Here is a 17852-nt window from a genome sequence, read left to right as displayed (position 1 = left end):
ACACTTAATGTGAAACATTAACTAACATCATCACCAAGGCCATAATACACTTTCCTGTTTTGATTTCCTGAGGAAACTGTTGTAAACATAGTATGTGTGTACTGTAAACAGCCCACTGTAAGAAAACCAAAATGAGAGTCAAACATAAATTAACATAAATGTGTTGCTAGTGTTGTTTCATGTGTTTAAGCTTTGGGTATGGCATATTTCCATTGTGGTAGTGCAGTGAAACAACACTACAGTGAGAAGCCAATAAGATTGCTCTAAAAATTGTTCCCTCCCATTTGATACGGTTAAATGTAGACAAATCCTTTCATAATGCAGCTTCAAACGTCTGCTGTGTCAAGAGGAAAAAAACAAAATGCTGACAATTTTTTATATACTGCTCCTGATCAAAACTGGGCGTAAGTACAGAATTCTTAATCACTGAATCACTGTGGTGTATTAATCTAAAAGATTATATGAATATATGACTGTTGGTAACCATGATTCTGCTTTTAATTTTCAGGATGCTCAGATCATCAGATCTTTGACACCAAAAATGTTGCTGTTGAGGAAAATGTGACTCTGAATTGTTCCCGGGATCATCGTTGGCATTCAACAAACTTATTCTGGATCAGACTTGCTTCTCAGAGCTTTCCTGAAATTGTAGGATCAACAATGTCTTATGATTCTCCGATTATTGAAAACATTCATCACATTACAACAAAACAAGAGCCTGGAACTTTTGTTCTGCATATCAACGGAGCACAGTTAAGCGATACAGCTGTTTATTACTGCATCAAAGTAAGACAGCGCAAGATGACATTTTTGAAAGGAACTTTTCTTCAAGTCAAAGGTAAGTGAAACAGAAACAGCAACACTAATGAGTCAACCACAGCAAAATTATTTACCGTTTTTATGTGTTTATTTGCGTAATTCCTGAAGACACACTATTTCAATATAATTTAAATTTTTATTTAACTGAATATAATGAAACATATTTATTTTTATTTCATAGGACCTGACCCAGGCATCACTGGTGTCACTCAAGACTCTTTGTCTAATCCAGTCCATCCAGGAGACCCAGTAACTCTGCAGTGTTCAGTCCTCTCTAATTCTGAGAACAGAACATGTACAGAAGATTACAGTGTGTACTGGTACAGAGCCAAACCAGATGAATCTCATCCAAGTTTAATGTACAGTCAAGGAAACAATAGTTATGACTGTGAGCGGAGTCCTGAGGCTGCCTCCCAACAGAAATGTGTCTACAGCTTCTCCAGGAACGTCAGCTCGTCTGATACAGGAACTTATTACTGTGCTGTGGCCACATGTGGAGAGATACTGTTTGGAAATGGAACAAAACTGAATATCGAAGGTAAGTGTTTTCGTATTAAAATAAAAAATAAAAATATATAAATGTTTATATTTTATTTAGTTTTGACTACAATGGATTTAGATGAAGTACATCGGCACATAATAATTGATGAATCTATGTATATAGATTATAAATATTATTACATTTCAGTTTCATTATTTTATTATTTCATTATTTCACCTTTAATAAGAGCTTTTTCCAATATAGTTCCAGTTGTCCGTCATTGGGATTTGACCAACACAGTTCTCATTCTGCTATGTGTTGCTCTCAGCATAAGCCTGATTATCATAGCCTTCCTCATTTATACCATCAAAGAAAAACACAAAACCTCGGGTAAGAAGAGTTACTTCTATATCGATTTCTTGAATAGTATTTGGTTAGGTCATACTCATTTACAACTGATTTGTAAAGTAAAATACAGTGAAACATTTGCTTCTGATCACTTTTTCACATTGTTTTAATCCAGCTGCTGTTTCTCTACAAACAAATACAGAATCAACTAGGACTGAACATCAAATTCATAAAGTAAGAAATTTTGCAATTAAAAGCCTGATGGAAAAATAAAACCAGCAGTTTTTAATGATAGTCTACAGATGTGCATTTCAGTTGATACATTTTGATGCATTTCTCAGAGACATGAGGACTCATTGACTTATGCTGCACCAACCTTTATCAAGAGAAACACTCGCAAAGCAGAGAGAAGGAACACGAGAGCAACAGAGACAATGTGTATTTACTCTGATGTCAGAGCTTTTGAGTGTGGAAAAAGTGAAGCTTAAGCAAAGCTTGTATTTCATCTCCCTTTCATCTTCACTTTGGACTGATATTTAATATTGCCATGCCCAGATTTCATCCACTGAGTCTGGATATTAAAAGCAGAAGAGAAAAACATTCAAATGATGAATATGTGAAAATAAGTCCAGCAAGTCATCAAACACAAAATGTGCTTTGGAACAACTACAACACATCAAATCTTTGTATTTTTTAATTCATGTCCCATTTTCTTCACTTTTTTTGTTTTGCTTTGTGACAACTGTAACAGAGATACAAAACACTGCACAGAAAGTTCTAATGTACCATTTTGTTGTGTGAGCACTTTGTATCTTTCAGCTGTTTATGTCAGGTGCTCAGAAAACAACTATGTTGCACCTGTTTGGACCTGTTTGGTTTGTGATTCAAGTTTTTCTCTGTCACCCTGCATGAAATGCTTTTTATGTATGCTCAGTAGGATCTTGCAGAAGCTTTATTAAAACACTCAAATGATATCTGAAGCTTGGTTTCTCAGATTTCCACCACAGATTGTAATTAATTTGTATATATGAGAAGTAACTTTACATTAATAAATACATATAACGCCCACAGCTTTCCTGTTGCAAAGTAATGCTAGTGTGATGCTAGTCTGTTAATGTGCAACACAAGAGCTCTGAAAATGGATTTAATTAAATACATCCAACATAAAATGTAAGTAAAACACAAAATTCTGTTTTAACTTTGATAGTACAACATTTAAATGAGTCATTTTCATCTATTCTGTTATGATTGAACCATTACTCTGTATACTAAGGCAATATAAATATTCCCTTTAAAATCACACACACATTTTTCTTTCTTTATTCAGCTGAGTTCCTGTTTAAAAACAGCACAAAACAACTTATCTTATTTAATTCAGGTGCACTTTGGAACTGAGCCTGACTTGATTTTCTGATTTGTCTGACTAAAGCTAGCTAACTGACTTCAATAAGCTGACAACTAACCAGAGTTGAACCGCAGGAGGGAGCTAAAAAAAAGTGCAAACTCTTGAACATCCCACAGGCATTCCCATTCATTATTGAGTGATCCCTTGTGACAAGGGAGCAAAGCTTTCATCAGTTAAATATACATACTGTTTGTGATCTTTACACTTGTTTGTGAAGCTCTGTGAAACACTCGCTATTGTTTTGTGATTACGTTATTCGTGTTCTACTTTAAATGAAGATGTTTCAGTATATTTAAATTAAAGTCATCTGTGACACCAGCTGCTCAGTCTGTCTTCCTCTGTCTTAAACCCTATTACATATTTAGACTCTGGTCAAACATCTTCTCTGTATTAGGCAAATTATATTTGTATAACCCTGAATCTTTCTGTGTCACTTTGTGCTTTGTCTGTTTCTTTTTCTATTGTGACAACAGCTGACTGTTAGTGCTGACCTTTCTGTTTCATTTTTAAAGACTTTGAAAATGAGGTCACACTAAATCCTGAATTAACTACAAACTGCATAAATGAACTATGAGTTACAGTATGAAGTGAGGATTCACAAAACCTCTAGTAACATGCTTACTCACAAATAGCTTGCTGTATATGTGTACATGTGTACACAAATGAATTAATCATTTACATAGATTTTCTAAATAAGAGCATGAACCATTAACAGCTTTCATAAAGTGCAAACTTGATGGAATCGGTTAAAGTAAATTTCACTGATTCCATCTTAAGTAAAATACTCAAATGAAAAAGAAAAGAATGAAACTACACAGTTTTTTCCTTTATTAGACTGCTGCATATTTTCAAATACGTTAAATCACTAAAACATAATCCAGGTTTTGTAACTTAGGTTTTGGGATTTGCACTGTACATTGCACTGGATAATAAAATAGTCCCATTTTGAGTCAGCTAGGTAAATCACAAAATAAGTTCTTTTCAATCTTCCAGCACATTGTGTGTCTTTGAGAATAATTTCACGAAAGATCAGTCACCTCTTATTTTGAACTTAATGTTTCACCAGTGGTGGTTAGCACCATTGCTCATAGTAAGAAGGCCCTGGTTTGAATCTAGCCTGGGGATTTTTTTGTGTGTAGAACTTGAATGTTCTCCTTGCATCTGCACGGGTTGTCTCCAGGTACTTGGCTTCCTCCCACAGCCCAAAGACATGCACGGGTTTAGACTAACTGATGGTTCCAAATTGGTCATAGGTCTGAATGTGAACATGAATGGTAATCTGTATTGATATGTTAGCCAGGCAATACATTGGCAATCTGTCTAGAACAGTGATTCTTAACCCTTTAAGACCTACCATAGAACATGGTAGGTCTAATATAGCCAAGGCTTATATTATATTTTACATGCTGTAGAGCCATTTTTGGGAGCATTTCAAGTTGCTATACATCAGTACAACCATTATAACCCAAATCTTAATAATATGTATGCATTACATGCATAGTAATTACATAAATTGCAAAAAAGTGCAATAAACTACAAAAAAATTGAAAATTTCAACGTAGGAAGTGTTATGAACAGCTGATCGGATCGGCAAAGCCTTTTTCTGGAATATTATGTTTTTGTTGCTGCAAGCGATTTTTATGCCATTTTTGCAAAGCTATATGTGGAAGGAAACTGATCTAGGACAAGCTGATGGCATAAGATGTAAGTACATCTCCTCCAGTTTCATATGCAAAAGAAAAATACTGTGCTAGCTTACGTGGTTCCAGTTCTACCTGGATTTAAAAATAGTTACACAAAACGGAGTGTGCCCGCTCCAACCGGCTTTAAAGGGTTAAGAGCTGCAAATTCTTTTTAGTTTTCGACCTGTGGGCCCCAGGACATCATAAGTTATTAATTGAAGACACCAGGGACTACTGTCAGTGCGCCCCAGGGTGGCTGTGGCTACAATGTAGCTTGCCATCACCAGTGTGTGAATGGGTGGATGACTGGATATGTAAAGCGCTTTGGGGTCCTTAGAGACTAGTAAAGCGCTATATAAATACAGGCCATTTACCATTTACCATTTTACTGTTATCCATGAAAATCTCAGTTACAATACAGCTTCCCACCACTTGGTGGAATTTGTTTAATCAGCCTCAATAAGCAAGCAGAAGAAAACACTCTCCCCGCTGTTTGCAGTTAGCAAAATATATGCAGAAGTACTTAAAATGGAAAAATGAAGATGAAAGTTTCTGAATGGTGGAGTGGAGAGCCCAATGTGTGGACTGTGGATGCTATCCAATCATAGTGGAGGAACTGATTTTGTTCCATGAATTGTTAACCTGTTTGGCATTTTGTTTTATACACATAATAAATAAATGTTTACCACATTGCATCATGTTATCATCTTTTTTATTTGACAAGGTTTTAGCTATTGAATGTTTCACCAGTGCTGGCTAGCACTATTGCTCACAGTAAGAAGGCCCTGGTTTGAATCTAGCCTGGGGACTTTTTCTGTGTAGAACTTGAATGTTCTCCTTGTCTCTGCGTGGGTTCTCTCCAGGTACTTGGCTTCCTCCCACAGCCCAAAGACATGCACGGGTTTAGACTAAGTGATGGTTCCAAATTGGTCGTAGGTGTGAGTGTGAGCGTGAATGGTTATCTCTATTTATATGTTAGCAATAACTTGAACTCCTGTCTTAGAATGTAGTGTTTGTACCTTGTCTCTTATCGTATGGAATAAGTTTTCAAATTTGACAACTTCACCACAATCAAACTCATTACATTTGCATTACTTCTCAGTAGTGTTTGTCTGTGTGCACATCCACATATTTAAGTCCCTTGTTCAACCACTTCAGTCTAACTTTATCACTGTAGCATTTTAAAAACAAGTCAAGTCAAAATGTCAAACTCAAATTGATTTTATCATTACACACACAAAACTGACATGTACTTGCATTATGATCTTCACATTCATTGTTATTCACTTAATTTAATTTAATTTAAAAAGGTATTTTTTCAATGTGAGGAGAACCAAAATTCATTTTGAGTACTCCATGAAAAGAAGTTTAATTATGTACAGTCACAGTTATCCACAGTTTTCTTCACTTTGATAGACATGATTATAGTAAAACAGTGACTGCCATATACATATTTTCCAGTGAAAAGGACATGTTACTAATTTCCAATAATCAGAGCGTTTCCTGAGAACTGGGTGCAATTTTATGTGTATGTATTAAAGGTAAATTGCATGATGATATATCTATATATATATCTATATATATCTATATATATCTATATGTATATATATATATATATATATATATATATATATATATATAGATATATATAGATAGATAGATAGATAGATAGATATATATATATATAGATATATATATCTATATATATATCTATCTATCTATCTATCTATCTATCTATATATATATATATATATATATATATATATATCTCCTTAACACAGAACCATGAATCTAACCTAAATTTGTCTTATTTCATGATGAGTTCAAAATGTATTATGAAGGTAAGACAATTATCAGCTGATGAAGTTTCACAATTACTGTATGTCTACTAATATTTTACTTTGCAAATAGACGACAGTTATTTCTGAATGAGGGTAAAATGTTCTCAACAATATCTCTATTAAACTCAGGCAAAGAAAGTTCAGCAAAGGACTTTAGGAGATTAAGGAGTGGAGCGGGAGGTTTGTCAACTAGTCGACTGCAGTTTAAATTTGGCACTTTTTACTCTTTGTTTCCACTCACTGATTAGTTAGTTTTTCACTCAGTTTCGGGGTTTGCATTCATTAGCACCAAAACGCACTTTAAGGGTTGGGCTAAGATGTGGTTTGGGTTAATATATGACTATAAATATGAATATAAATGGAAATGAGAATGAGAAAAAGCTTGCTCACCTCACAGTCCCAATAACAACGGATGCACTACAGCACTTTTTATGTAGATGTCCTAAGTGTGAAACTAATAAATAATAATAACATAGGGTAACACGGAATCTGGAACATTAACTAACATCACACAAAGTCTTCACATTTTCTTGTTTTGATTTCCGTATGAGGAAATTGTTGTAAACAAACCATGTGTTGTCTACTGTAAACAGCCCACTGTAAGAAAACCAAAATGAGAGTCAAACATAAAATACCATGAGTGTGTTGCTGGTGTTGTTTCATGTGTTTAAGCTTTGTAAATGGCATATTTCCATTGTGGTAGTGCAGTGAAACAGCACGACAATGAGAAGCCAATAAGATTGCTCTAAAAGTTGTCCCCTCCCATGCAATACGGTTAAATGTAGACAAATCCTTTCATAATGCAGCTTCAAACGTCTGCTGTGTCAAGAGGAAAAAAACAAAATGCTGACATTTTTTTATATACTGCTCCTGATCAATATTGGGCGTAAGTATAGAAATCGTACTCACTGTACTGTCACCGTTTATATTAATATGAATGTTTATATGACTGTATCACTTTTGATGAGCATGATTCTGTTTGGTATTAATTTTCAGGATTCTCAGATCATCAGATCTTTGACACCAAAAATGTTGCTGTTGGGCAAAATGTGACTCTGAATTGTTCCCGGGATCATCGTTGGCTTTTAACAAACTTATTCTGGATCAGACTTGTTTCTCAGAGCTTTCCTGAAGTTTTAGGATCAACAATATCTCATGATTCTCCGACTATTGAAAACATTCATCACATTACAACAAAACAAGAGCCTGGAACTTTTGTTCTACATATCAACAGAGCACAGTTAAACGATACAGCTGTTTATTACTGCATCAAAGAAAGTCAGCTAACCATGACATTTTTGAAAGGAACTTTTCTTCGAGTCAAAGGTAAGTGAAACAGAAACAGCAACACTAATGCGCCAGCGACAGCAAAATTATTTGCAGTTCTTGTACTTTTGTTGCACAACTCACAGTTCCTAAATATGCTCTATTTTAATGTATTTGAATTGTTTTAAATTCAACAGTATTTAATGAAACATATTTATTTTATTTTTATTTCATAGGACCTGACCCAGGCATCACTGGTGTCACTCAAGACTCTTTGTCTAATCCAGTCCATCCAGGAGACCCAGTAACTCTGCAGTGTTCAGTCGTCTCTAATTCTGAGAACAGAACATGTACAGAAGATCACAGTGTGTACTGGTACAGAACCAAACCAGATGAGTCTCATCCAAGTTTAATTTATATTCAAGGAAACAATAGTTATGACTGTGAGCGGAGTCCTGAGGCTGCCTCCCAACAGAAATGTGTCTACAGCTTCTCCAGGAACGTCAGCTCGTCTGATACAGGAACTTATTACTGTGCTGTGGCCACATGTGGAGAGATACTGTTTGGAAATGGAACAAAACTCGATATCGAAGGTAAGTGTTTGTCTATAAATTATTGTTCATATTTTAGTCAATATTGACTATAGAACAATTAAGTGAATGTCAACAAATACTAATTAAAATGAATTTATATGTATAAATTATAAATAGTATTGCATTTCACTATTACTTCACATTAAATAAGAGCTTTTTTCAACATACTTTCAGTTGTCCAACATTGGGATTTGCAGAAGACCAACACCATTGTCTTTCTGCTATGTGTTGCTCTCAGCATAAGCCTGGTTGTTATAGCCTTCCTCATTTATACCATCAAAGAAAAAAACAAAACCTCGGGTAAGAAGAGTTACTTCAGTTTTGATTTCTCAAATTATATTCAGTAACGTCCTATTAGCTGCTACTCATTTGTAAAGCAAAATACAGTGAAACATTTGTTTCTGATCACTATACAGTTATTTACTGTTTTTTAAATGGTTTTTTTTTCAGCTCCTTTTTCTGTAAAAACAAATACAAAAACAACTAGTGAAGAACAGCAAATTCAGCAAGTAAGAAATTTTGCAATAAACAGCCTGACAGAAAAAAATACTTTAACTTTTAGTGATAGTCTACAGATGTGCATACAAGTTGATAATTATTTTTATTTTTTTCTCAGAGACACGAGGACTCATTGGCTTATGCGGCACCAACTTTTACCAAGACAAACACTCGCAAAGCAGAGAGAAGGGATGAAAGAGCAACAGAGGCAATTTGTGTTTACTCTGATGTCAGAGCTTTTGAGTGTGGAAAAAGTGATGCTTGAGCAAAGCTTGTATTTCATCTCACTGGGCCATCAGCTAATACACTATGTGGCAACTAATGTGTTATGTATGTATTTGTGACAACTGTATATTAAATATGAATATTGAATTGGATTATTGAATTCAATTAGAAAAATAAAATATAGCTTCACTTTGGATGGATATTTAATATTGGAATACCCAGCCTCTGCTCTCTGAGTCTGGATATTGGAAATGGAAAATAAAAACATTTAAATGATGAATATGTGAAATTAAGTTCAGCATGTCAACCAGACATGAAATTTGGTTTGGAACAACTACAAGACAACACATCGTTCTATTTGTTTACTTTAATGTCCCGTTTTCTTCACTCTTTCTCTTTTGCTTTGTGACAACTGTAATAGAAATACAGAAATCTGCACAGAAACAGGTGTTATAACTATGTGGCACCTGTTTGAACCTGTTTGCTTTGTGATTGCCTTTTACTCCGTCAGCTTGCATGAATTATTTTTTATGTTTATTCATGAGGATTATGTAGAAGCTTTAATAAAACACTCATATGATATCTGAAGTATGCTTGCCTTCTCAGATTTCCACCACAGATTGTAAATAATTTGTATATATGAGGTGTACTTTTACATTAATAAATCCAGTGTCGTCGCAAACTAGTCTAGTGTGATTTTCAGTCTGTTATTGTGCTACACAGCAAAATCTCCAGTGTTAAATTAACACTTTTGACAGTGTTATATGTTTAAAAGTAACCTAGTCAGTTTTGAAGATTAACAATGGCTAACACTGAGCAGTGCTGATTTTCTAACACTGGAATATTTCTAACATTTTGAGTTATTTTCCAGTGTTAGAAAATCAGCACTGCTCAGTGTTAGCCATTGTTAATCTTCAAAACTGACTAGGTTACTTTTAAACATATAACACTGTCAGAAGTGTTAATTTAACACTCAACAGTGTTGTATTTAACACTCAGAGGTGTGGACCCATATAGACACTCTCCAGTGTTAATTTAACACTGGAGACAAGCGAGCTCTAAAAATTGAATCAATTAAATCCATCCAACATAAAATGAAAATCAAGCCCAAATGTCTGTTTGAACTTTAACAGTACAACATTAAAATCACAATTTTCATGTTCATGTTTTATGTTATGATTGAACCATTCCTCCATATAATAAGACAATCTAAATATTCTCCTTAAAATCACACATGTTAAGTTTGTGTGTTCTAGTGTTCTAGTGTAATATGGTGGCAGATTGAAATAAAATGTTAACGATGAATGAATGACTAAAAGCAAGCAGAAATATGAATATTGACTTACCTTCAATAACAAGAGAATTCAATTAGAAAAATAAAATCCATCTTCACTTTGGATTGATATTTAATATTGTCATGCTCAGACTCTGCATCTGTCTGGATATTAAAAGTGCAAAAGAAAAACATTTAAATGATGAATATGTGAAAGTAAGTCCAGTACGTCTTCAGACAAGAAATTTGGTTTGGAACAACAACAAGACAACACATCTTCGTATTTGGTGTTTTTTAAACTCATGTCCCGTTTTCTTCACTCTTTCTTGTTTTGCTTTGTGGCCGCTGTGATAGAAATACAGAAATCTGCACAGAAAATTCTAAAATGCTATTTTGTTGTGTGAGCTCTTTGTATCTTTAACTATTTATGTCAGGTGTTTAAAAAATAACTATGTGGCACATGTTTGAACCTGTTTGCTTTGTGATTACAGTTTTTTTTCCATCAGCCTGCATAAATAGATTTTATGTCTGTTCAGGAGGATTATGCAGAAGTTTTAATAAAACATTGAAATGATAACTGAAGTATGCTTGGTTTCTCTGATTTCCACCACACTGTAAATAATTAGTATATATGAGAAGTAACTTTATATTAATAAATACAATGTCCACGGTTTTCCTGTTGCAAACTAATGCTAGTGTGATGCTGGTCTGTTATTGTGCAACACAAGTGCCCTGAAAATGGATTTAATTAAATACATGCAACATCAAAAGAAAATAAATCACATAATTCAGTTTTAACTTTGGTAGTACCACATTAAAATAACAAGAGTCATTTTATGTATTTTGTTATTATTGGACCATTACTTATCTAAATATTCCCTTTAAAATCACACACACCATTTTCTTTCTTTTTTCAGGTGAGTTCACCTTTTTAAAAGCACAGCACAAAACAACTTATTTGTTTAATTCAGGTACACTTTGAAACTGAGCCTGACTTGATTGACTTGTCTGACTAAAGCTAGCTAACTGACTTCAATCAACTGACAACAAATCAGAGGAAAGTTGAACTGCAGGACGGACTAAAGAAATGCTAAACTCTTAAACATCCCACAGGCATTTCCAGACATTATCGTTTGTGATCTTTACACTTGTTTGTGAAGCTCTGTGAAATACTCACTATTGTTTTGTGATAACGTAATTCTTGTTATATTTTAAATGAAGATGTTTCACTATATTTAAGTTAAAGTCCTCAGTGACTGCAACTGCTCAGTCTGTCTCTTTCTGTCTTAAACCCTTTACAAACTCAGTGTCAGGAATCCTGATACAGGACCCAAACGCAGGACCTTTGAATGCCGCCAGTGCGCTTATTTACAGTGGGCCGAATAACAAGTGCAGAATATTTTTGGTGCGCTCCAGGTGAATGTGTTTGCATAATACTGAATCTTTCTGTGTCACTTTGTGCTTTGTCTGTTTCTTTTCTTGTTGTGACAACAGCTGACTGTTAGTGCTGACCTTTCTATTTCATTTTTAAAGACTTTGTAAGGCATAAATGTGGTCACACTAAATCCTGAATTAACTACAAACTGCATAAATGAACTATGAATTACAGTATGAAGTGAGGATTCATAAAAACTAGTAACATGCTTACTCACAAATAGCTTGCTGTATCTGAATCAGTTAACCATTTACTCAGATTTTCTAAATAAGAGCATGAACCATTAACAGCTTTCATCAAGTACAAACTTGATGGAATCGGTTAAAGTAAATTTCATTTAGTTTTGTAACTTAGGTTTTGGGATAAGTACTGCATAATAAAATAATTTCATTTTGAGTCAGCTAGGTCCATCACAAAATTGTTGTTTTTAATCTTCCAGCACATGTGTCTTTGAGAACAATTTTACGAAAGATCAGTCACCTCTTATTTACTTTGAACTTAATGTTTCACCAGTGGTGGTTAGCACCATTGCTCATAGTAAGAAGGCCCTGGTTTGAATCTAGAATGGGGACTTTTTTGTGTGTAGAACTTGAATGTTCTTCTTGCATCGAATCAAGGAGAATGCAAGGTTCTCTCCAGGCACTTGGCTTCCTCCCACAGTCCAAAGACCTGCACAGGTTTAGACTAACTGATGGTTCCAAGTTGGTCATAGGTCTGAATGTGAACATGAATGGTTATCTGTATTTATATGTTGGCCCAACAATAGATTGGCAGCCTGTCTAGAACAGTGATTCTTAAGAGCCGGACCTTGAGGGCCTCAAACATTTTTTAGTTTTACACCTGTGGGGCTGCAAGGCCCGCGGGACATCATAAGTTATTAATTGAAGACACCAGGGACTACTGTTATCCATGAAAATTTCAGATACAATACAGCTTCCCACCACTAGGTGGGGTTTTTTAAATCAGTCTCAATAAGAAAGCAGAAGAAAACACTCTCCCCGACGTCTGCAGTTAGCAAAATATATGCAGAAGTTCTTAAAATGCAAAAATGAAGATGAAAGTGACAAGGGCCCCTCCCAAAAGGCAAAATCTTTGCACAAGTACAACCCTGACTTCCTGAAGTAAAGGTTTCTGAATGGAGGAAACAAGGCGGAGCGCAGATCCCAATGTGTGGACTGTGGACTAATGCAATCCAATGATACCGGAGGAATTTATTTTGTTCAGTATGCATGAAGACATGCTGTTTAGTGGAGAGCTACCAACACGAGCCACAGCTCAGGAATGTTTCCACTGCATTGATGAATCCCCGAGGATCCCAGAGAAGGACACGTGGATTTACGACCCATTTTTTTGTGGATCCCACTGAAAATTATGTTGCTTTACCCTCACATCTGGAATCCCAGCTTCTGGAAGTTTCCACCGACAGCACTTTAAAGTTGCAGTGGGGCAAACTGGACCTGGGGTCCTTCTGGATTGATGTCCCAAAGGAGTACCCATGTCTGACATTGAGAGCTGTGAAACTCCTTCTCCCATTCAAAACTACATATCTGTGTGAATCAGGATCACAGCCAAGACCAAAGCCTGAAACAGACTCAGAGCAACAGCTACTCTGAGAATGAGCCTTTCCCCCATTCCACCCAGACTGGATTAGATCGTGTCTCAGAGGCAGGCTCAACTGTCTTATTAAGAGGTGAACATACAGTAAAAGGGGAGTTGCAGCTTGCCAAAAAAAACGACTGCTGTGACTGTTGTTGTTCATTTGTCTCAAATACAAAGAGTAACTTCTGGTTTGCCAGTGAAAAAAGGTTTACTGCTGAAGCAACTTTTAAATTCACTCACAGATTATAAAGCTATATTTTCATTTGCATGTTTTTTTTAATATTTAAGTTTATTTATTCATTCATTTAACCAGAAAATTCTTTGAATGTATTTATTTTATTACCACATTATTGATCCAATTTTTATTTTTACCTTTTTTTTTTGTCTCTTTTGCTGTAATAAAATTGAATTATTAATTACTTTTGTGTTATCAACCCTGATTTGAGCCTTTCAGTTTCTACTTGCAGTTTGATTTGTTCCAGGAATTGTTAACCTGTTTGGCATTTTGTTTTATGTGCAGTTTCACATACACATAATAAATAAATGTCTATTACATTGCATCATGCCATCATAATTGATTTGATTTAGTTATTAAATATAAATCAAACCAAAAGCAACATCAACTTATTCAATACAGTGTTAATATCTGACTGGGCCCCGGGCCACCTTGTAGTAGAAAAGTTGGGCCCAGAGGTAAAAAAGTTTAAGAACCCCTCTTTTAGAATGTAGCATTTATACTTTGCCTCTTATCCTGTGGAATATGTTTCTAAATCTGACAACTTTTCACAATCAAGCTCACTATCTTTGCATTCTTTGTCAGTATTTGTCCGTGTGCACACCCATATTGTTAGGTGGGCTGGATTACACAGATGGATTACGTGGCAGAAACACACACGGACGCAGAATAGTTAGTGATGCAAGTTTTTATATACACGAGTTAGGGGGAATATTTACAAGGGAAGGGGCTATATACAGTGATAAATAAAAAGGTGCCAGGAGATAAACACCGAGGCGATGAGACAGAGCCGAAGCATGCAGGTAGGCAGCAGACGCACCGGAGCTACCTGACAACAGGGAACAAAACAGGGCTTATGACATACCGTTGATAGCCGAACGTTAAACACAAGTGGACGGAGAGAGTTGGAGAGCTTACTTGACCACCCAAACCACAGCCGCTGCGGTGATCGCCACCTGATGGTACGTAGCACTCCGTCGCGGATCCACAATAGTCAACACAAAATCCTAGGTAGGCGGGCAGGCGATGGAACAGGCTAAGACAAAGAAAAGTAGGCGAAACGTGGATCCTTTAAAACATACAGCTCCACAGCGTAAAATCAACAAATGCAGCCTGTGCTAACTCGTTACCACTTGTGACAGCGACAATACTCCGACACCAGACGTCCGTGACTCTGCTCCCTAAGAGCGCTCACTGATGACGTCCGATGCGTCGCAGGTGTGTTGGAATGCCATCAAGCCCCGCCTCGCCTACCTATAACCAAAAAGGAAAACAAAACCCAAACAACAACAATACACCTACCCACCACCTCCTAACACATATATTTAAGTGTCCCTTGTTCAGCCACTTTAGTCTCACTTTACTACACTAGAATTTAAAAACAGGTATGGAAAAAACTCTAATTTAAACTGATTTTATTATTAAACACATAAAACTGACATGTAAAAAAGTATTTCTTGAATGTGAGGAGAACCAAAATTCATTGTGCGTACTCAATCAAAATAAGTTTAATAGTGCACAGTCTCAGTCATCCAATGTTTTATTCTCTTTGATAGAGGTGATTATGGTAAAACAGTGACCGCCATATAAATATATGTCAATGAAAAGAACAGAATGGAATACTTAAAATAATCAGAGCGCTTCATGAGAATTGCGTTCAAGTTTATGTGTAGGTATGAAAGGTAAATTGCATAACGATATGTGTGTGTGTGTGTGTGTGTATGTGCAGATGAAGCAAATAAAGATTCACAATTACTGTATCTCGATTAATATTTTACTTTGCATATACATGACAGTTATTTCTGCATGACCTAAGTGTGAAACTAATAAAATAGGGTAACACGGAATCTGGAACAATAACTAACATCACGCACAGCCTTCACATTTTCCTATTTTGATTTCCGTTTGAGAAAATTGTTGTAAACAAACCATGTGTTGTCTACAGTAAACAGCCCACTGTAAGAAAACCAATATGACAGTCAAACATAAAATACCATGAGTGTGTTGCTGGTGTTGTTTCATGTATTTAGGCTTTGGGTATGGCATATTTCCATTGTGGTAGTGCAGTGAAACAGCACCAGAGTGAGAAGCCAATAAGATTGCTCTAAAAATTGTTCCCTCCCATTTGATACGGTTAAATGTAGACAAATCCTTTCATAATGCAGCTTCAAACGTCTGCTGTGTCAAGAGGAAAAAAACAAAATGCTGACAATTTTTTATATACTGCTCCTGATCAATATTGGGCGTAAGTACAGAATTCTTAATAACTGAATCACTGTGGTGTATTAATCTAGAAGATTATATGAATATATCACTGTTGGTAACCATGATTCTGCTTTTAATTTTCAGGATGCTCAGATCATCAGATCTTCGACACCAAAAATGTTGCTGTTGGGCAAAATGTGACTCTGAACTGTTTCCGGGATCATCGTTGGCTTTCAACAAACTTATTCTGGATCAGACTTGTTTCTCAGAGCTTTCCTGAAGTTTTAGGATCAACAATATCTCATGATGTTCCGACTATTGAAAAGATTCATCATATTACAACAAAACAAGAGCCTGGGACTTTTGTTCTGCATATCAGCAGAGCACAGTTAACTGATACAGCTGTTTATTACTGCATCAAAGTAAGACAGCGCAACATGACATTTTTGAAAGGAACTTTTCTTCGAGTCAAAGGTAAGTGAAACAGAAACAGCAACACTAATGTGCCAGTAATAGCAAAATTATTTGTATTTTTTTATGTTTATTTGCAAAATTTTTAGTTGCTAAATATGCACTAATTTAATATATTTTAATTGTTTTTATTTAACTGAATGTAATGAAACATATTTATTTTTATTTCATAGGACCTGACCCAGGCATCACTGGTGTCACTCAAGACTCTTTGTCTAATCCAGTCCATCCAGGAGACCCAGTGACTCTGCAGTGTTCAGTCGTCTCTAATTCTGAGAACAGAAGATGTACAGAAGATCACAGTGTGTACTGGTACAGAACCAAACCAGATGAGTCTCATCCAAGTTTAATTTATATTCAAGGAAACAATAGTTATGACTGTGAGCGGAGTCCTGAGGCTGCCTCCCAACAGAAATGTGTCTACAGCTTCTCCAGGAACGTCAGCTCGTCTGATACAGGAACTTATTACTGTGCTGTGGCCACATGTGGAGAGATACTGTTTGGAAATGGAACAAAACTCGATATCGAAGGTAAGTGTTTGTCTATAAATTATTGTTCATATTTTAGTCCATATTAATACATTATTATTATTACACATCAATATTAGTTTTACATTTCACTCTTACTTCACATTAAATAAGAACTTTTTTCAATATAGTTCCAGTTGTCCGTCATTGGGATTTGACCAACACCGTTGTCTTTCTGCTATGTGTTGCTCTCAGCATAAGCCTGATTGTTATAGCCTTCCTCATTTATACCATCAAAGAAAAACACAAAACCTCGGGTAAGAACAGTTATTTCAGTAAAGTAAAATACAGTGAAACATTTGCTGCTGGTCACTATTTACAGTTATTTCCTTTTTTCAAATTGTTTTAATCCAGCTGCTGCTTCTCTACAAACAAATACAGAAACGACTAGGACAGAACAACAAATTCAGCAAGTAAGAAATTTAGAAATAAACAATGTGATAGAAACAAAACTATCAGCAATTTTTCTTGTTAGTCTATGGATGTGCATAAAAGTTGATGGATTTTTTTTTTTATTTCCCAGAGACATGAGGACTCATTGACTTATGCTGCACCAACTTTTACCAAGAGAAACACTCGCAAAGCAGAGAGAAGGAATGCGAGAGCAACAGAGACAATGTGTATTTACTCTGATGTCAGAGCTTTTGAGTATGGAAAAAGTGATGCTTGAGCAAAGCTTGTATTTCATCTCACTGGGCCATCAGCTAATACACTATGTGGCAGCTAATGTATTATTGTATGTTTAAACCTGATGTATTTATTTGTGATGACTGTACATAAAATATGAATGATGATTTGTCATACCTTTAGTAACTCACAAGAATTCAATTTGGAAGAACAAAATCCATCTTCACTTTGGACTGATATGTTATATTGGCATGCCCAGACTCTTAGTGTGTTTTAAACTCATGTCCCGTTTTCTTCACTCGTTCTGTTTTCCTTTGTGTCC

At 35.5% G+C, this 17852-nt stretch overlaps 1 protein-coding gene and 1 long non-coding RNA gene across 2 annotated transcripts; both read left to right on the top strand.

The window, feature by feature from the left end:
• Window positions 1–396: 396 nt before the first annotated feature.
• LOC309716738 (uncharacterized protein) lies at window positions 397–2136 on the top strand (the record flags this gene model as incomplete). The annotated part of the gene is made up of 6 exons (XM_082550726.1): window positions 397–404; window positions 509–838; window positions 1001–1357; window positions 1565–1690; window positions 1824–1882; window positions 1990–2136. Exons 2-6 carry the CDS (start codon window positions 661–663, stop codon window positions 2134–2136), a joined length of 867 nt encoding a protein of 288 aa, XP_082406852.1. The 5' UTR covers window positions 397–404; window positions 509–660.
• Window positions 2137–7621: 5485 nt separating this feature from the next.
• Window positions 7622–8716, top strand: LOC309713074. The gene is made up of 3 exons (XR_014278477.1): window positions 7622–7902; window positions 8079–8435; window positions 8610–8716. It is a non-coding gene; the product is annotated as an uncharacterized lncRNA (long non-coding RNA).
• Window positions 8717–17852: the final 9136 nt, after the last annotated feature.

This window comes from Aulonocara stuartgranti, assembly GCF_965226115.1.
Source record: "Aulonocara stuartgranti genome assembly, chromosome: 2".
Classification (NCBI taxonomy): Eukaryota; Metazoa; Chordata; class Actinopteri; order Cichliformes; family Cichlidae; genus Aulonocara; species Aulonocara stuartgranti.
The sequence above is the reverse complement of the archived record's forward strand: the minus strand, read 5'-3'. Positions and strand labels throughout refer to the sequence as shown.